Source organism: Saimiri boliviensis, chromosome 4 (genome assembly GCF_048565385.1).
Source record: "Saimiri boliviensis isolate mSaiBol1 chromosome 4, mSaiBol1.pri, whole genome shotgun sequence".
NCBI lineage: Eukaryota > Metazoa > Chordata > Mammalia > Primates > Cebidae > Saimiri > Saimiri boliviensis.
The window spans coordinates 126052473-126073668 of record NC_133452.1 but is presented as its reverse complement, the minus strand read 5'-3'; the positions used below and the strand labels follow the sequence as shown (position 1 = coordinate 126073668).

General features: G+C 37.2%; 1 protein-coding gene across 2 annotated transcripts in view; it reads left to right on the top strand.

The window, feature by feature from the left end:
• ZNF451 (zinc finger protein 451) overlaps nucleotides 1–21196 on the top strand; it is an 84130-nt gene that overhangs the window by 29915 nt on the left and 33019 nt on the right. For both annotated transcript variants that reach the window (XM_003926366.4, XM_074398132.1), the window contains 4 exons: nucleotides 4841–4966; nucleotides 9382–9493; nucleotides 14820–14970; nucleotides 16799–16925. In XM_003926366.4, coding sequence (XP_003926415.1) covers nucleotides 4841–4966; nucleotides 9382–9493; nucleotides 14820–14970; nucleotides 16799–16925 — 516 coding nt within the window. The remainder of the gene's footprint in view (nucleotides 1–4840; nucleotides 4967–9381; nucleotides 9494–14819; nucleotides 14971–16798; nucleotides 16926–21196) is intronic.

Here is a 21196-nt window from a genome sequence, read left to right as displayed (position 1 = left end):
TCACCCAGGATGGAGTGCCAGCTGGATCATAGCTCATTGCAGCCTGGAACTCCTGGGCTCAAGTAGCTGAGACTATAGGCATATGCCACCACGCCCAGCTAAGCTTTTACTTTTTATGTAGAGATGAGGTCTTGCATTGTTAGCCAGGCTGGTCTCCAACTCCTGGGCTCAAGCGATCCTGCCTTAGCTCCGAAAGTGCTGGGAGTAGAAATGTGAGCCACTATGCTCTACCATTAATTTGCTTTTAAGACAGATATGCTTGTACTAAGGGATCAAAGTTTAGAAAAATAACTTTATGTGACTGCTGTTTCTAAGGACTTGCATTGCCCTGTAACTTGTAAAAAGATATTTTGAATGTCACCTACTACCTGGGTGCAGGACTGTATGCCGTGCAAGTAGTCAGAAAGTGAGCTGGGGTTACTTCTACCCAAAGTGATCCTATAAACATTCCCTACTGCAAAGGTGTAGCCTCATACTGAAAATACCAATTGGCCTTTTTATATATGCTTCCTTCAGTATAACTTTCATCTTTTTTTTTTTTTTTTTTTGAGACGGAGTTTCACTCTTATTACCCAGGCTGGAGAGCAACGGCGCGATCTCGGCTCACTGCAACCTACGCTTCCTGGGTTCAGGCAGTTCTCCTGCCTCAACCTCCTGAGTAGCTGGGTTTACAGGCACGCACCACCATGCCCAGCTGATTTTTTGTGTTTTTAGTAGAGACGGAGTTTCACCATGTTGACCAGGATAGTCTCGGATCTCTCGACCTCGTGATCCACCCCCCTCGGCCTCCCAAAGTGCTGGGATTACAGGCTTGAGCCACTGCACCTGGCCCACCTTCTGTCTTAACTTCTGGAAGTCATACCTGCTGTTTGACTTGGCAGATGCACCACTATCCCACTTTAGATAAAAATTGGGTTGTACGTATATGACTGATTTGACCAAAGAGTGGTGTTTTATTTGTAACCAATCATCGTGGTAGAAAAAAACAGGGAAAGCTGGTCATAGTGGCTCACACTTGTAATCCCAGCACTTTGGGAGGCTGAAGAGGGTGGATCACCTGAGGTCAGGAGTTTGAGACCAGCCTGACCAACATGGAGAAACCGCATCTCTACTAAAAATACAAAAATTAGGTGGGTAGTGGCATGCACCTGTAATCTGAGTTACTCAGAGGCTCAGGCAGGAGAATCATTTGAACTTAGGAGATGGAAGTTGCAGTGAGCCAAGATCGTGCCACTGCACTCCAGCCTGGCCACAAAGCAAGACTCCATCTAAAACAAAAACAAAACCCAGAGAAGATCTATTCTTTTTCTTTTCTTAAAATAGACTTTTTAAAAAGAGCAGTTTTAAGTTCACCACAAAATTGAGCAGTTGGCTTTATTTATGTGGGTCTGTTTCTGGACTGTTTGTCCCTTCTTTTGACAGTACCGCACAGTCGATTGCTGTAGCTTTATAGTAAGTTTTGAAGTTAGATTGTGTCAGTCCTGTGACTTTGCTCTCCTTCAGTACTGAGTTGGCTAATAGGAATGTTTTGCCTTACCGTATATACTTAAGAATGTGTTTGTTGTTATCCACAAAATCTGTTAGTATTTTGATTGTGATTGCATTGAATGTATAGATCAAGTTAGGAGAATTGACATCTTGACAATAGTGAGTCTCCTGTCCATGAACATGAAGTATCTCTCTACTTCTTGAGAAGTTCTTTGATACAAAATAAACTAAAAAAGACAGTGTCATTTCTATATACCAGTAGCAGTCAAAACTGAAAACCAAATAGAGACTACAATCCATTTGCCATAGTCACACAAAAAAATTGAATACCGATCAATACCTCTAACCAAGGTGTGGAAGATCTCTGAGGAAAACTACAAAACCACTGATGAAAGAAATCATAAATGACAAACAAATGGAAAAAGACTCTATGCCTATGGGTGGGAAGACCCAGTATCATTACAATGGCCATTCCGCCCAAAGCATTTTATAGGTTTAACACTGTTCATATCAAACTACCAATGTTGTTTTTCATAGAAGTAGAAAATAACTATTCTAAAAGTTGTATGTAACCAAAAAGCCTGAATAGTTAAAAGATATTCCTAAGCAAAAAGAACAAAGCCAGAGACACCACATTACCTAATGTCAAATTATACTACAGGGCTACAGTAACCAAAACAGCATGGCACCAATATAAAAATAGGCACACAGGCCAATGGAATAAATTAGGGAACCCAGGAATAAAGCGGCACAGGCACAACCAAGTCAGCAACTCATCTTCAACAAACTTGACAAAAATAAACAAATGAGAAAGGATACTCTATTCAATAAATGATGCCGGGAAACTGGCTAACCACATGCAGAAGTGTAAAAGCGTACCTCTCACCATGTATAAAAATTAATTCAAGAGGATTAAATACTTAAATGTAAGATCTGGAACTATAAACATTCTAGAAGAAAACTTAGGAAATACTCTTCTAGATGTTGGCCTAGGCAAAGAGTTTATGATGCAGACCCCAAAAGCAAATAGAACAAAATCAAAAATAGAAAAATGGGACTTAATTAAATGAAAGAGCTTCTACACAGCTAAGGAAACTATCAACAGAGCTATCAGACAACCTACAGAATGGAGAAAATATTTGCGAAGTATGCACCTGACAAAGGACTAATACCCAGAATCTGTAAGGAACTTAAATGAATCAACAACAACAACAACCAAACATTTTAATTAAAAAGTGGGCCAAGGCCATGAACAGACACTTCTCAAAAGACAACATACAAGCAGCCAACAAACATGAAAAAATGCTCAATATGACTAATCATCAGAGAGATGCAAATCAAAACCACAATGAGATACCATCTCACACAGTCAAAATGGCTGTTTCTAAAAAGTGAAAAAGTAACAGATGCTGGCAAAGTTGTAGAGAAAAGGAAACATTGAGACACTGTTGGTGGAAATGCAAATTAGTTCATCTCCTGTGGAAAGCAGTTCAGAGATTTCTTAGAAAAACAAAAATAGAACTAGGATTCCACCCAGCAGTCCCATTACTGGTTATGTGTCCAAAGGAAAGTGCTGGGCATAGTGGCTCACACCTGTAATCCCAGCATTTTGAGAAACTGAGGCAGGAGGATCACTTGGGCCTAGGAGTTTGAGACCAGTTTAAGCAAAGCTTTCATCTCTACAAATTAAGTTACCCAGGTATTGGTGGTGTGCACCTGTAGTACTAGCTACTCAGGAGGCTGAGATGGAAGGATTCCTTGAGCCTCATAGGTCAAGCCTACAGTGAGTTGTGATTGTGCCACTGCCCTTCAGGCTGAGTGTTGAAGTGAGACCCTGTCTCAAAAATAAGTAATCATTCCACCAGAAAGACACACATGTACTTGTATGTTCATAGCAGCACTATTCACAGTAGCAAAGACATGGAATCTACTTGTGTGCCCATCATCACTGGTTGGATAAAGCAAATGTGTTACATGTACACCGCAGAATATTACACAGCTGTAGTGAAGAATGAAATTCTGCAAAGGCGCAGCAACATGGATGCAGCTGGAAGCTGCTACCCTAAGCAAACTAATGCAGAAACAGAAGAACAAGTATCACATGTTCTCATTTATAAGCGAAAGCTAAATCTTGGGTTCACTTGGAGAGTAAGTTGGGAACAATTAACACTGGGACTCCAAAAGAAGAGAGAGAAGGTGAAGGGACAAGGCCTGAAAAACTTCCTATTAGATACTGTGTTCACTCTTTGGGTAATGGAATCAGTAGAAGTCCAGACTTCGGCACCATGCAGTGTACCCTTGTAATTAACCTACACATGTACCCTTGAATATAAAAGAAAGTTTTTTGAGTTCTCTCATCAGTTTTTTAGTTTTCTGCATACAGATATAACATATTTTGTTATATTTATACCTAAGTATTTCATTTGGTGGGGAGTACCAAGGTAAGTGGTGGTTTTTTAACTTCAAATTCCACTTGTTCATGGCTGACATATAGGAAATCAATTGACATTAACCTTGTATCCTGCAACCTTGCTATAATTGCTTATTAGTTGCAGGAATGGTTTTGTTAATTATATTGGATTTTCTATGTGGTTGCAAACAAAGAGTTCTATTTCTTCCTTCCCAATCTGTATGCCTTTTATTTCTTTTTCTCATCTTACTTCATTAGCTAGGAATTCTAGTACAATTCTGGGAGCGGCAAGAGGGGATATCCTTGCCTTGTACCTTATCTTAGCGTGAAGACCTTGTTTCTCATCAAACCTGTTGTTAGCTGTAGGTTTTTTGTAGATGGTCTTTATAAAATAGAGAAAGTTCCCTTTTATTCTTACTTTTCTGAGAGTTTTTATCATGAATGGGGGCTGGATTTTGTTAAATGTTTTTTCTGCATCTGTTAATATGGGATCATATATGAGGACCCCTGGAGTTTTTAATTCTCAGGCTTGTCCATGCAAGCATCCATTAGTTTAGTTTCCTATGGAGGTTCCTGCTAGAAGGTTTCTGCTTTAGTAAGTTCATGTTCTTTATTTACCTCTGTCTCTCCAATTTTGGGGGTTAGCATTTTGACTGATGACCCTACTTCTCTGACAGATCTAAGAGTTTATTCTTCAACTTTTAAGGGAATAAAGATGATAAATATCCTAGAAGCACGTTTGTCTAACTTCTTGAAAACTAAAGATCCTGGTGGTTAATTGACAGACCTACAAAACACCACATAAAACACAATACACAAAATAGGTTCTTACAAATATAACTCAAGTAAATGGTTCTTTAGTATAGTAACTGTTTGATGAATGTGTGTTATCCAAATGGTAATTTTGTTAATTAAGGAATGAAAATTATTTTTTCCTTATAGAAGAATGTTAAACATAAAGACCATATTGATCATCAGAAGGATAAAGTTGCTTTAACTCTGGCTCGTCTAGCCCGCCATGTTGAAGTGGAGAAACAGCAGAAAGAAGAGAAGAATAGAGCATTCAGAGTATGTGGCTACTTTAACTGGTATTTTATTAAATTAAAGAATTATTTATAATAAAGTTGGTAAAGAGAAACCTTTAATCAAAAAAGGTATGGTTTAATCAAAGCTCACCATGTATGCTAGATAGCTCATGAATTTAGTAGTAATTCACAATAGATTTTTACATCTGTTTTTAGTTTGTTGGATTCTTATCCTATCTGTATATAGGAAAAGAGGAAAAAATAGAATTAACTGAGTGGGCTTCATTTTTGATAATTAAAAATCATGGATTTCTCAAAGCAGATGAGCAAGTAACAGGTTTCTGGTTATTTTATCATTAGAGTGAAAAAGGGTTTATCAGGGCTTTTATAGATAAAAGCTGTTGAAAGATTATTTTCTCCCAGATAAAGCCAGACTGCTTTCTCAAACTTTAGCTGATCTTTCCAATTTAAATCCATTACTAAAAGGAAAAAATTTGAAGCAGGTTTGTAGAAGAGCGGCTATGTGGTAAATGAAGCCATTTTAGAATCTTGTATGATGTAAATTTTTTCCTTGATTTGCTTTAGAAGGCCCCAAATGAAATTACTTAAAGAATTCCCTCAGTACTGACAAATGTCTTTTAGGAGTATAATGTTGATACATTGGGTAAAACAACTCCATACTTAAAGTAAAAAAATGGAAATTTGAATCATGTCTCTGGCCAGCAGCTATTTAGATTTCATTAGATCACTTAGTTTTAGACTTAGGATTTTATTCTGTGAATGGACAGTTCAGAGATGATCTCCCAGGTCAGAATAAGCACTATGATTTTATAATTTTAGCATGCATGTTTTTGATTCCTTATTCCATTGGTTATTATAAAGAAATTTGTGTATTTTTGTAGCATCTTATCTGATATTTCCTAATCTGGTATAAAATGGTCTTTAAATTTAGAAATAAGCTAGTTTGGGGGCTTTTACTTTATGATGTGATATCAATTAAATTAGACTATGGTATTCTAATGGTATGTTTAAAATGCTTATTGCATACACACACACGCACACACATACACACATACACATACAAATACAATATTATTTTTATCCTGGCAGAAATACTATTCAATTTTATTCAATTTTAAGGAAGTTTCCCCCACCCAGAATTATAAGCATATTGTTTGTTTTTTTTTTTTGTTTTTTTTTTTTTTTAGACGGAGTTTTTGCTCTTGTTACCCAGGCTGGAGTGCAATGGCGTGATCTCGGCTCACCGCAACCTCCACCGCCTGGGTTCAGGCAAATCTCCTGCCTCAGCCTCCTGAGTAGCTGGGATTACAGGCAAGTGCCACCATGCCCAGCTAATTTTTTATATTTTTAGTAGAGACGGGGTTTCACCATGTTGACCAGGATGGTCTCTATCTCTCGACCTTGTGATTCACCCGCCTCAGCCTTCCAAAGTGCTGGGATTACAGGCATGAGCCACTGCGCCCGGTCTATTGTTTGGTTTTTTAAATGGATCAAATCTCTTTGACAAGGGAGTCATTTGCAAACTGTCTTACTTTCCCTCAGATTTCCTGAGTTATACTAGCTTCTTTTCCCGGGCAGTCTTAATGGCTCCATAGATAATAGTTTTTGTGATAAGCCCAGAATCTTGTATAGTCATTATGACAACTAAGTTTTTTCTCAAGGATAGCTTCAGCCTCCACCCATGTAATACTTTATATTGAAAACATTATTTTTGAAATTTAAAATTTTTTGTTTAACCAGTTTTAAAGAATGAATTTGTCTAGATTTCATTCTTTAAGAAAAAAGATGACTTGCTGTCCAGCCATAATTTAGTTTTTCTTACTTGATTCCCTTTATGGATTACTTGTTTTTTTTAAACTGGATGACAAAAGACAACAAAAAAAGCCACCCAGAAAGAAAGATAATGAAACTGAAATAGAAACAATTTTTGAAGAATTCTAGTGAATGATAATTCTGGCTAAAAATAGATACCATAGAAAATGTTTTTCAACTGTTGTAGGCCTTTGTGAATTGTTGGTGTCTTCATTATTATAGTAAGTTATCTTTTGTGATGGAGAGGTTTCAAAGAAAAAAAGGAAAATCTTCACTGGAGGCCGGGGATGCTGTCTCATGCCTATAATCCCAGCACTTTGGGAGGACGAGGTGGATAAGATCACGTGAGGTCAGGAGTTGGAGACCAGCTTGGCCAATGTGGTGAAACCCCATCTCTACTGAAAATTAAAAAAAATTAGCCAGGCATGGTAGCACATGCCTGCAGTCCCAGCTACTTGGGAGGCTGCGGGAAGAGAATTGCTTGAACCCAGGAGACGCAGGTTGCAGTGAGCCAAGATTGTGCCACTGCACTCCAGACTGAGCAACAGAGTGAGACTCTGTCTCCGAAAGACAGAACAAAAACAAAAACAAAAACAAAATCTTCACTTGATACTTAACGTTCAGAGATCATGTTCTGTGCCATTTGACTAGCTGCCAGCTTTGTGTATTGATATTCTGCAAGTTAAGATGAATTGCAAGAAGGGCTGTAACCCTAAAAGTTTTTGAAAGTTGCTTGTGATAGATAAAAAGGATGGCTAATTTTAGGATAATTTCAGTAAGTGTTTTTGGAGCATTAACTATGAATGTTCATAGAGTTCAAATTGTATTGTAAGAAAGGCCAGAGAACTTGAAAAAAAAAAAAAGGTTGGATTTTAATTATTGGAAATTGTTAAAATAAGTATGCTAGTAGTTGGTATGTAGTAATATTTAATCTCAATTATATTACTTTAATTGAAAGGTTTTATTATAATGGATTATTGTAAGGAACTTTGATAAATGGTCTGATTTAATACATAAGATGTCTTAGGATAGCAGGGGCTATTGCTATCTTTGGATAGGCTAACTTTGATTTTATTATTATTTGTTTCTTAATGCATGTTATTCAGTATAGTGATCCTGTAGGATACACTTTGAAAAAGTATTTGGTGATTTATGAAGTTGGAATATTGCATACTCTATGTATGAAAAATACAGTTCAAATTAGCACTTTAGGGCTTCATTATTCCTACATGAAAGTAACCTTTTAAATTTTGTTAAAACCGGTGTTTCTATATTTACTTAGATTATAGAGAATTTAAAAAATGTAAGTAATGCATATTAACATTCATGAGAAGTAGTATTCCATGACTGTACTTTGAACAATGTTACGTAGATTTTCTTCAGATTGAAATATTGATCCATGCCTTTCCCCCACTTATCCTTCCTGTAGAAAACACTGTTATATTGATAACTAGGCCATACGTTATTATGGTTTATGTCTTACAAATCCAGTGTTTCTGACTCTGCTTTCTTTTGAAGTACATGTAAATCTTTTTGAGGGGCGGTATGATTATACTCAGTGCATGAATTCAAGAATCAGACTGCCTCTGAGTCTGAATTCTGACATTGTTATGTATCCTTGGGCAATTTATTTGATCTCAGATTTTTTATCATAAAATGGGAACAATAATACCTAAAATCTTTTTTAAACCGTCTTACACACAGTTAGTGGCCAGTAAGTATTAATTTTAATATACATTATGATTAGAGAATATACAAATAGTTTTATGGATAACATACTAGAAAGATTTAGGCTTTTAGCGATACAGAGCATCTAGTTCAGCATTGTCATTGGCCTGCTATAAATAAAGACTTAACTGAAACACTGCTACACTCATTTGTTGTGGCTACTCTATTGCTACAATGGCAGAGTTGAGTAGAGGCAATAAATAATCTCTGGCCTGCAAAGACATGATGAAATGTTAACTAGCCCTTTGTGGAAAAGTTCGCCAACCCTTAGTCTAGATGACAAAAAATACTTTATACTGGCACATATTAGGTGCTAGTTATCTTATTAGTATTACTCAGTGAGCAAATATATATTAGGCTCCTTCAGTATGTTTCAGATTAAATATGGAAAATTTGAAAAAATAAAAGTTGAAAAATGAAAATAATCCCTTACGTGGAAATTACCAGAGGGAGCCTTAATAACTTCTAATACATATGTTTTCAGGCTTTTTTTCCTCTGCAGGTATAGTTGCATATGGATTGAAATTATTCTTAGTTTATATTTTGCTTCATTTGTTTAATACAATTTGGTGACCTGCTTGATTTCAAAGGTATATCCCACACCGTTGAAAAATTTTGGTTAATGTTTTTAATGACTTCCCTCAAATGTACATACTGTAGTTTACAATATCCTATTGTTAGGGATTTAGGTTGCAGTGAATTTTGTGCAATAACATTGGTATACACATCTTAAAGCATGCATTTTTATTTTGATGTGTTTCTTTGGCATAAATTTCTAGATGTGGAGTTCTGGGAATAAAGAGTTATCAGTATTTTTTGATCACTGATGTGTAAAAAAATTCTTTTCTCAAGGAAAACAGTAGTAATTTTAATTGAGTTTCTTGTTAATGTCTTCAGGAAAAAGTTGATTTTCAGCATGCTCATGGGTTACAAGAATTGGAATTTATTCGAGGACATTCTGATACAGAAGCAGCAAGACTGTGTGTGGACCAGTGGCTAAAAATGCCAGGTATTCTTTAAAAGTTACACTAATGTTACCTAGCTTCCCCAAAGTCTTAAGGCAGAAAGTACCTCTGTTTTAGTCAGTTGCTAATAAGCATGTGTAAGGTATTGAGATTTTGTTTCAGTGATACTAATATCACCTCATAATGGCCTAGTTTATAATGGCCTACTTTGCCCATTGTCTTTCTTCTTTGGCACAAGTATATTTGAGTATAAGCCGTAGAGGTCATACTTGAGCTCATTAGAATTACTCGTTTATTCATTTATATATTTAATAGTTATTGCTTGAAGTAATACATATGTCCATGGGAGGGTGTATAGCAGATTATTTGAGATCAGAAAAAGCTTCTCTAAGGAAATGATATTTAAAGTGAGATCTAGAAGATTAATGCTTATTTATTCATCAGTGCAGCCTATGTGGATATTTAATAAGGAAGCATCCTCATAGGAGACTTTGTCAAAGCATTGAATAGCTTCTTCATTACTAACTCTTTGCAGACCTGAGGTTCCTTGAAGAGTTACTGTGGAACATTACTTCCTCCATCAGATAATTTGGTGGAATTTTCAAGAGCCAGTAGGAGAGTCCCACTATGACAACTTTTCTGTCTTGTCTTGAAGAGTATCTACTGAGCCTTTAAAGGGTTAGGATATCCACAGATACCTTAGCTGTGGATTTAATCCAACATAGTTTACTTGCAAAAAGTCATCAGAAATATCTTTGCATGCAATGCTTAACTTTGTTGAACCTAGGTATCTTGGATTCCAAAGTTACTTTTCAAGGGCTTTCCTTTGAATAGAATCAAATTGCCACTTATAAAATAATTCTAATAATGTATATTTATTGGTATTTAGCAGTTCATTCCATTTGATACCTGACACAATTGATGTTTTTGATACTTGGCCACCCCCTGAAACTATATTTTCTCCTTATCAGCCTGCTTGTGCTTCTCAAACTCCCATCCTGCCCTCAAAAACCTCTTTTTGTTTTCTTCTTACTTGCCTGTGGGATTCATACATGGCCAACAAATAATACAGTATTAGGGATTGCTGAGTTAATATAGTTATGGTATATCATGTCCAGTTATGTGACAAGCCTGTCTAGATTTATTCCATGTAAGTTTGGTTGCTCAGCCATCTGTGATTTCAGTACTTTATTCATTTCACTAATAAGTATTTATTATGTTGGATTGATCTGTTTATATGTCCATCTCTTCCACCAGTCTATATACTTCTTGGAGACAGAGACCAAATCTTACTAATCCATTTTTTTGTGTCAATTCCTTAAAAGATTGCTCAGCATAGAGATGCTCAATAAATGTTGGTTGAATTTTTATAGATGTGCTATAAATATTTGCATAATGAACGCAGAAGGGAAGCCTAGTTGGGTTCCAAATCTGACTAAGTTAAACAAAAAAAATTACATAGCATTCCAGACCTACTTTGGCAATAGATTCATAGAAAATGTGGTAGATGGTTTTACCTCTTGGGTGTTTATTGAAAGCTTGTAGTTTTTAAAAATCCCTCTTCATTGGCTGGGCACGGTGGCGCACGCCTATAATCCCAGCACTTTGGGAGGCTGATGCAGGTGGATAACAAGGTCAGGAGTTCAAGACTACCCTGGCCAACATAGTGCCCTAAAATAATAAAAATTAGCCAGGCGTGGAGGCGGGCACCTGTAGTCCCAGCTACTCAGAAGGCTCAGGCACAAGAATCCATCTTCATGTGCATTCAGTTCTCAGTGGAAGAAGTTAATGACTAGCTCAGTGGTGTCATCTTTACTGCAACAGAATATTCTGGGACGTTTAAACAGATGCCTAGATGCTTACACCTCATCATCTCCGGAGATTCTTCTAGGGCATCTGTACTTTTGGGAAAGATCCCTAGGTGAATAGGAAAATGGGCTAGAACTAGAAGACTTTATCATCTCTAAGATCTCTTCTAAAAATTATCTCATGAGTCTGACACTTTCGAGTCCTGTATAGTCCTGTTGGGCCAGTAATATGCCCCTTCAAGGTTAATATCTGGCCTCTAGATTGTCAGAATATTGTAATGCATTATATATTGAGCATCTGTTTATGTATTTCCCATAGCAGGTCAAGTGGGAACAAATGAATTATTTAGCTGTGTCTTTATGGTACTTTTTTTTTTTTTTTTTTTTTTTTTTTAAGACAGAGTTTTGCTCTTGTTACCAAGGCTGGAGTGCAATGGCGTGATCTCGGCTCACCGCAACCTCCACCTCCTGGGTTCAGGCAATTCTCCTGCCTCAGCCTCCTGAGTAGCTGGGATTACAGGCATGCACCACTATGCCTAGCTAATTTTTTTTTTTGTATTTTTAGTAGAGACGGGGTTTCACCATGTTGACCAGGATGGCCTCGATCTCTTGACTTTGTTATCCACCTGCCTCAGCCTCCCAAAGTGCTGGGATTACAGACGTGAGCCACCGCACCCGGCCGTTGGTACTTTGAAGATTAGTGTTTTCTCTGCCTTTCAGTCCTGGCTTTTTGATGGCTGATAAGCTTAAGCCTATAGTTAAGGTCTATAGGTATGCTCTTTTTTGTGTGATAGGTTCAGTTTTTTGCTTGGTCTCTGAGGCAATGTAAAAATAGAACAGCTGCTGTAGTATTGGGCTATATTTGGTATGGTGCTTTTCTATAAATGGGCTTTAGAGAATGCTGAGATCCTTGAAGAGAGTATAGCTGGGGAAAAGCTCAAAGGAATCACTATTCTCTTTAATTATAGAGAGTGAGATTCTACTCCTTAGTAGTATTAAAAGACTTAGTCTATTTCAAAATACAATAATAAGCTTTTATAATTCAGTTTTTAAATTAGAAGTATTTAAGTACCTAATTTATAATTATTCTAATGTTGGACAGTCCATTCTTTATGGATCTTTAGAGTTGGGCCAATTTGCATAAATTTGAATACTTAGTATTATAATTTTAAAACAATGTTATCTGTACTATTTGAGAAAAACGCTGGCTGGGCGCAGTGGCTCATACCCGCAATCCCAGCACTTTTTGGAGGCCGAGGCGAGAGGATCACAATGGCAGGAGTTCAAGACAGTCTGGACAACATAGTAAAACTCTGTTTATACTAAAAATACAAAAATTAGCCAGGCATTGTAGTGGGCACCTGTAGTCTTGGCTACTCGGGAGGCTGAGGCAGGAGAATCACTTGAACCTGGGAGCCGGAGGTGGCAGTGAGCTGAGATTGTGCCACTGCATTCCAGCCTAGGCAACAGAGCGAGATTCCGTCTCAAAAAAAAAAAAAAAAGGAAAAAAGCTATTTAAATTTTCATATTTTTGCCTTTCCAGTAGGGGAAGCCTACTCCCCCCTCAGGAATTGTCTTCCCCAACTTTATTTTTATCCAGAGCCACTGTTTATAGCTGAATAAGGTCCTAATAGGGAACATCTGGAATGTGGATGGACAATTATAAAAGTTGTCATAATTCTGACTGCATTAAGAATATTAAAGATAAAAATTATATTGTTAAGACTAAAATATGATCAATTCCATGCTGTCCATTATTTGTTGTCAGACCATGTTTATAAACTTGTTGACAAGTTTGATAGAGGTATTCCCCAGTAAAGACTAAAAGAGGGGAAAAGCAGTTAAAACCTTAATCATATATAACCATTTTGGAATTTAAAAGTCATATTATCCTAAAGGAATAATTCTATTTAAATGCTTAGGGGCTTTGTAGAAAATTCAGTAAAGATAAGTATTTAGTTTTTGTTGTATGAAATATTCAAAGCATTTGCGTGTAATAGTCCACAAGAGATAGTAATAAAAGAGAGAGTAATAATACTGTCTGTGAATCAGAATACTTGTGGTTGTTCTGCAATTGTTTTTTATACAGTCTAAATTTTTCATCATATATCATGTGTTGGGAGTTTCCCTGAGCATTTGGCTGGGGGATTCATCTACAAGTTGTGTGACTTTATGATAAAAATTATAAAGAAAGAAAAGGATGAAGAATGGACCAGGATAGTGGGGGATTAATTAATTAGGAGAAGAAAATGGTGGACAAACTATTTCCTAATTGGCTTTTTAAAGGGAAAAAGAGAAGAGACAAAACAGATTAAGTAGAAAGGGGAGAGATATCAACAGTAAGTAAATCTCTGCTTTGTGTTCTATAAATTTGTTATTCCTCACACTTGTATTACTTAATGTCTAGATTGGAGCTGATTTGATCAGTGGTTTGATTCCTCAGAAAATAACACACTTCGCCAGGCGCGGTGGCTCACACCTCTAATCCCAGCACTTTGGAAGGCTGAGGCAGGCGAATCACCTGAGGTCGGGAGTTCGAGAGCATCCTGACCAACATGGTGAAACCCTGTCTCTTAAAAAATAAAAAATAAATAAATAAAATAAAATAAAAAAAGAAAATAACACACTTATCCTCCTTGCCTCCCTGCTTTCTTCACTCCATTTTCTCTACCCCAGTTACATTGTTTAATACAATTTTCATAGAGCTCAGGCCCTCTTAATATAGCTAAGTTTGTAAGACAGTTAAAATAGTTAAAGGAGAAAATAAGAATTAGAGGAAAAGATATAGGTGAAGGGGAAGAAGGCAGCAAATCAGGTTGCCGTGTGTACCTATGCAACAATCTTGCATGTTTTTCACGTGTACCCGCAAACCAAAAACGCAATAAAAAAATAATAATAAATAATAATTAAAAAAAAAAGAATTAGAGGAAAAGATCTGACTGGGCACAGTGTTTCATGTCTCTAATCCCAGCACTTTGGGAGGCCAAGGTGGGAGGATCCCTTCAGGCCAGGAGTTTGAGGCCAGCCCAGGAAACATTGGAAGACCTTGTCTCTACGAAAAATAAAAATATTAGCTGGGCATGGTGGCATGTCCTATAGTCCCACCCTGCTCAAAAGTAAGGGAGTAGGGTCTTAACTTTCTAATGCATTTGGTCTTTAACATTTCTTAACTGCTGAGCTTAAAGAAAAGGCTTTTTTTTTCCCTCTAGAGAGTGCTACTTGGAGCTCGACATGGTGGTATGCCCCTGTAGTTTGAGCGACAGCAGGAGGATTGATTGAGCCTGGGAAATACAGCAAGATGCCCATCTCAAAAAAAAAAAAAAAAAAAAAAAGGAAAGGAGAGAGAGAGAATGCTACTTGGAAACATTAAGGGCTTTCTTTGGTCACAACTTATTTATTTTTAGGTTATTATAGCTTTTATAAGAGAGGTAAACAGTTATAGTTAGGATTATCCAGTTGATGCTATATTGTAATTTTCTTTGTCTTGTCCTAATTTTGATCACGATCCCAAAGGACAAGTATCTGAAATAATAACCTAAGAACTTATATTCTGATGATGCAGGACTCAAAACAGGCACAATTAATTCTGGAACAAAAAGTTCATTCCGAAGAGGAGGCCAAATGCGGGTGTCTGGGAAACCAATTTTATGTCCTATAATGCACTGTAACAAGGAGTTTGACAATGGGCACCTTCTCTTAGGACATTTGAAAAGGTAAGTAGGATATTCAGAATAATGGATGCTGAGTATCTCATGAGCTACAAAGTGATTTTGCTTTGTATATGCTTTTGCCATTGTGTATATGCTTTTGCCATTGTGATCATAGCTTTATATTCCAAAGTCAAATTATTTTGTGCCATTATAATTTTTTCATCATTGGTAAAGTCAAGAGTCTTCTAGTGATATGCTTTCTTTATGAGTATAGGTTTTAAATATTTATTTTTTCCCTGATATGGCTCATGAAGTTCTAAACAGACTTTTTACATCAAAATTTAGATAGGTTAGTTTTAGAGAAATCCAGCCCGTAAATGTACATTTCAAGAGTCAGGGAGTACTTATAGATATTTGGTCTAGCCCGAAGAAAGCTAATATCACATTACAAAATAAATGTTAAAAGCAAACTGATGTAAGCAAAATTGATAATAAATGTTCTATTTATTGAAACTCATTTTATCAGTTTACTGTGTTTTGGTCTTTGGATTTTTCTTTTTTTTTTTTTTTTTTTGAGACAGGGTCTCGCACTGTCACCCAGGCTGGAATGCAGTGGTGGCAATCTCAGTTTACTACAACTTCCACCTCCAAGGCTCAAGGGATCCTCCCACCTGAGCCTCCTGAGTAGCTGGGACTGCAGGTGTGCGCCACCACACCCTGCTAATTTTTGCAAAGCCATGTCTCTGCAGTCTGCCCACCTCAGCCTTCCACATTGCTGGGGTTACAGGTGTGAGCCACCGCTCCCAGCCAATTTACTGAGTTTTTGAATAGTGGAGCTTGAGAATGTAGGTATCAAGGGAATGTTGTACTAAACATTCGAATCCCCATAACCTCCCTTTCTAATAGTTGAAGGATGGGAAATTGAGAGTTTGGGGCTCTAAGCCGTTGTCTTTTACATATGTCACACCCTAGTTATGTCTTGTCTTACCAAGAAAGCTTCTAGAAGGAGTTGGAGCATTCTGTAGGAAAGTAAAGTCAAAGCTAGATCTAGGGTAGGGGAAGTAACAGAACGCAGTAGCATACTATATCTTGTTTTTTTTTTTTTTTTTTTTTTTTTTGAGATGAAGCCTCACTTTTGTTACCCAGGCTGGAGTGCAATGGCGCAATATCAGCTCACCGCAACCTCTGCCTCCTGGGTTCAGGCAGTTCTCCTGCCTCAGCCTCCTGAGTAGCTGGGATTACAGGCACACGCCACCATGCCCAGCTACTTTTTTGTATTTCTAGTAGAGACGGGGTTTCACCATGTTGACCAGGATGGTCTCAATCTCTTGACCTCGTGATCGACCCGCCTCGGCCTCCCAAAGTGCTGGGATTACAGGCTTGAGCCACTGCACCCGGCCCTGTATCTTAACTAAAGTGCCCCAGGTACTTTATAATCGGATTTATTAAATGGTAAAAATGAACACTAAAAGGATTAAAAGCCATTATGGGAAATATGTGTACTAGAAATCTTAGCATGAGGTTATTATTGCAGTGATTCACTTAAAGTTAGTTGTGAGTCTTATGGTAACCAAGGCAAGAAGTAAAAGACCCTGGACTTAAAATTTTCAAATGCAAAGTTTACCAGTTTGGTAAGAAATGCCTAAATATATGTTACTGGATATTTAGTACATATGAAATCTTGAGCTAACTGTTGGTCACTATCTGAGGGAATTGCTGAGCATATGGGAACCACTTGATATTTATTGAATATGAAGAACATTACTTATTATCAGTAGAAAAGTGCAAAGTTCTGAATGTGTGCGTGTATGTGTTTAGCTTCACAAATGAAGTGACATAGTTGTTTCCCTAGAATGTAGATTTATCTAATGTCACCTCTTTTTCTGAGTAGGTTTGATCATTCTCCATGTGATCCAACAATTTCACTACATGGACCTTTCATCAGCTCCTTTGCTTGTGTAGTATGTTATAAAAAATTTGTTACTCAACAGCAATATAGAGATCACCTTTTTGATAAGGTAAGAGCATATCCTAAATTGAGTATTATTTTTCTAGATAGCCATGGAGTTGAGTGTAGGTTTTTCCATGCTTCTCTTAAGCTTACGATTACCAGTGATATACATAAGTATCAAAACTGTGATTGTCGATTGAAAATAAAATGATTTGGACCACTTAGTTATTATAGGCAGGTAAACTTGATACCTTAAAGTCAGCAGTCTTAGAGATTATCATCAAAATCCTTCCGTTCATGGAGTCGCTCTATGAAATTAAATTACCTCATTTAAAGATACTCTGAGTTCATTACTTGATGAGAACCAGAACCCTGTTCTTAAGTTCATTATCTTTCACTGCTCGTTGAAATGTTGGAGTCATACAGTAAATGACAAGCTCTTTATTAATGCTAGTTTTGTTGTTGTTGTTGTTGTTGTTTTTTTGAGACGGAATTTCGCTCTTGTTACCCAGGCTGGAGTGCAATGGCGCGATCTTGGCTCACCGCAACCTCCGCCTCCTGGTTCAGGCAATTCTCCTGCCTCAACCTCCTGAGTAACTGGGATTACAGGCATGCGCCACCATACCCAGCTAATTTTTTGTATTTTTAGTAGAGACAAGGTGTTTCACCATGTTGACCAGGATGGTCTCAATCTCTCGACCTTGTGATCCACCCGCCTCGGCCTCCCAAATTGCTGGGATTACAGGCGTGAGCCACCGTGCCTGGCCTATTAATGCTAGTTTTAAGGAATATAACTAGTATTTTAAAAGCTGTGTTACGTAATTCTAGTTAAGTTTTAAATCTTATGGGGCATGAGTTGATTTATGAATATGCAAATCCATGTAATACCGAACACTAATGGGTTTTTACCATATTTGATAGCAGATATCTTTAATGACTTACTAGTATTTTAAAAGCTGTGTTATGTAATTCTAGTTAAGTTTTAAATCTTATGGTGCATGAGTTGATTTATGAATATGCAAATCCATGTAATACCGAACACTAATGGGTTTTTACCATATTTGATAGCAGGTATCTTTAATGACTTACTAATATTGCAGAAGTAATGTATATTCATTGTAGAAATTTTTAAAAATATTAACAAAAAAACAAGAAATCACCCTTAATCTTACAGAGATAAGCACTATTAACATTTTGATATATGCGTTTTTAGTATTTCTCCATATATAGATAAATGCTTTTTCTTTTCTTTTCTTTTTTTTTTTTTGAGGCGCTGTTTCGCTCGTTACCCAGGCTGGAGTACAATGGCGCAATCACGGCTCACCGCAACCTCCGCCTCCCGGGTTCAGGCAATTCTCCTGCCTCAGCCTTCTGAGTAGCTGGGATCACAGGCACGCACCACCATGCCCAGCTAATTTTTTGTATTTTTAGTAGAGACGGGGTTTCACCTCATTGACCAGGATGGTCTCGATCTCTTGACCTCGTGATCCACCTGCCTCGGCCTCCCAAAGTGCTGGGATTACAGGCTTGAGCCACCGTGCCTGGCCGATAAATGCTTTTTCTTAAGATAAGGTTTTTAATTTGTTTTGTGATTTAAAGCAGTGTGTTGCAAACATAAAAGCGTAAATATTTGTTGAATCAGTGCATACATTCCTACATTTTAAATCAGTGAATAGTTTTCTTCTGTATGAATATAGTATTTAATTAATTGAATAAATTTTTCATTGGCTGTATTATTTGCTATTATTAAAAATAATATCATATTAAATATTCTTTTTTTTTTGAGATGGAGTTTCGCTCTTGTTACCCAGGCTGGAGTGCAATGACACTATCTCGGCTCACGGCAACATCCACCTCCTGGGTTCAGGCAATTCTCCTGCCTCAGCCTCCTGAGTAGCTGGGATTATAGGCACACGCCACCATGCCCAGCTAATTTTTAGTATTTTTAGTAGAGATGGGGTTTCACCATGTTGACCAGGATGGTCTCGATCTCTTGACCTTGTGATCCACCCGCCTTTGCCTCCCAAAGTGCTGGGATTACAGGCTTGAGCCACCGCGCCCGGCAAATATTCTGATAACTAAAAACCTTTAAGAATATCCATATTTGGATAGTTGAGTAAATATCAAATTGGATTTACTGAGTAAATACTAGAGTTTGAAATAGTAAAACATTTATTTCAGATATTAGTGGGTTTTTTTTTTTTAAACAAAAAACATGTTTTCAGAATTTGCTTCTATATAGAGCTATACCTGGAAGGTAATGTGGGGAATAGCTTGGATTCTGTGTAGGTTCACAGTAGAGAATTAGAGCTTTCATTCTATCTAATTGAATTCTGCAGCCCTCCCCCTCTCTGTCCTGGCACTGGAGAACATTCCCAGAACAGATGTGCATCTTGAAGCAGATTTTATTTTATACTCACTCATTAGTTTTCGAGAGCCTGCATCTTGTTCAACATTGACTAGGCACTGTAGTACAGGAGAACTATAGTTCTTAAACACAAAGAGCTTGTGCTCTAGAATGAACAAGCCTTAGTGATACAAAATAAGTGAAATAGGAGTTCAGGGAAAGGGAGTGAAGTATCAGAGAATTTGGCAAAGCTTTATGGAACAGAAGAGATTCTCCAGGATTGGATTTGGATAGATGGAAAATAAAAATGATAGGATTCTAGGTAAGATTGCAGAGCCTAAACAGAATAGTGACTGCAGGAATAGATAGTTTACAAAAAAGAGTTAACACAGCAGGCCTGAGGCTACTATTTTTACAAAGTCTTGCTTGCAATGTTGGTTCTTGGCTGGTGTATGAAAACTTGGATTTTGGGAGAGTTTTCTTTCATTCTCTTGATAGGAATCACCTACTGTGCAAACAGTAATACTGTACAGTGTGGTTTATGCCCAACACCTTCTTTCCTTATGGGAGTCTGGAATTTTATAATATGCTAGGCAGAGATTTCCTCTATGACCAGACCCCAGTAAATGCTCTGGACTCTGAATCTCTAATAAGCTTCCCTAGTAGACAGTAGTTCACATGTGTTGTCACAACTCATTGCTAGAGGAATTAAATGTGTCCTTTGTGACTCCTTTGGGAAGGTTTCTTGGAATCTTGTACCTGGTTTCTTCTGTACTTTTGCCCTTTGTGCTTTTTCCCTCTATTGATTTTACTTTGTATCCTTTCACTGTAATAAATCATAGCTGTGAGTACAACTATATGCTGTGTCTAGTGAGTCCTCCTAACAAACCATTGAACCTTAGGATAGTCTTGGGGATTCCTAAAAAAAATAAATAGTAACATGATCATAAAGGCAGAAGATTATAAACTTGATATTGGCAAGAAGGAATTGTTACAGAACAGTGACATGATAAAAAATACCACATTATTCTTTTAGAGCTAGAAGGACTTTCAGTTTTAGAGCCCAGCTCCTACCCTAGTTTTAGAGACACTGAAGAAACTGAGTGGCATTAAAATGGCAGTACTGTTCAGAATGGATTGAGAGATGTGGACAAAGAGACCAGTTTAGATGACTTTTGGAGTAATTTAGCTCTGAGAGAATTGTTTAACTTAGGTAATGGCATTCAGAATGAAGACCTTAAAGTGAAGCCAAAAGACATATTGAAGAAAGAAATGATAGGGTTATCTATTTGCATGACAAACGGAAGATTTGGGGAAAGAAGGAAAAAAGGGTGAAAGAGAACTGGATTCCATATTTTAGTGTTTGCAGTAGGTTACTGATGTTTTGCGTTTTTCAAAACTAGAGTTCTTTCAGGACACATTTCCCTATTCCATGTACTGACGGTTTTCTCTGCTATAAGGAGTATATGTCTTTTTTCTTTAGTAAATTTGAGAAGGTAGTTTAACTTTAACATTAATTATTTTACTAATTTGTTTCCCCAAGTTTCATTAATTTGTTTTTTTCTTTTTTCTCAGAGCTACACATTCCATGCTGTTTTGCACTCCTTTTTGCCTTCTCTCTAGGAAGTAGATTTATGACCTTCAGCCTTCTGAAAAGCGGTGTGGTAACATAGAAAGAGCAAAGGCTTTGGTGTCAGACAGACCTGAGTTCCACTGTTAACTTTATTAGCTTCATGTTCTTAACAAGTTACTGAATCTGTGAGTTTAGTTTCTTCATCCCCAAATTAATGTATGAGGTTGTTAAGGGAAAATGTAATACTCTATAAAGCACTTCAGGCCTGACCTGTAACCCTCAATGATTGCTTATGCCTTGGCATTTGTGTCACCACCAGGACTCTAAAGGAAACTAGTATGCGTTGGGGGTTGTAATTGCCTCTTTTAAATCAACCAGAAGAGGTCACTAGAAGATTGTATAAGCCTCGCTCTTTTTT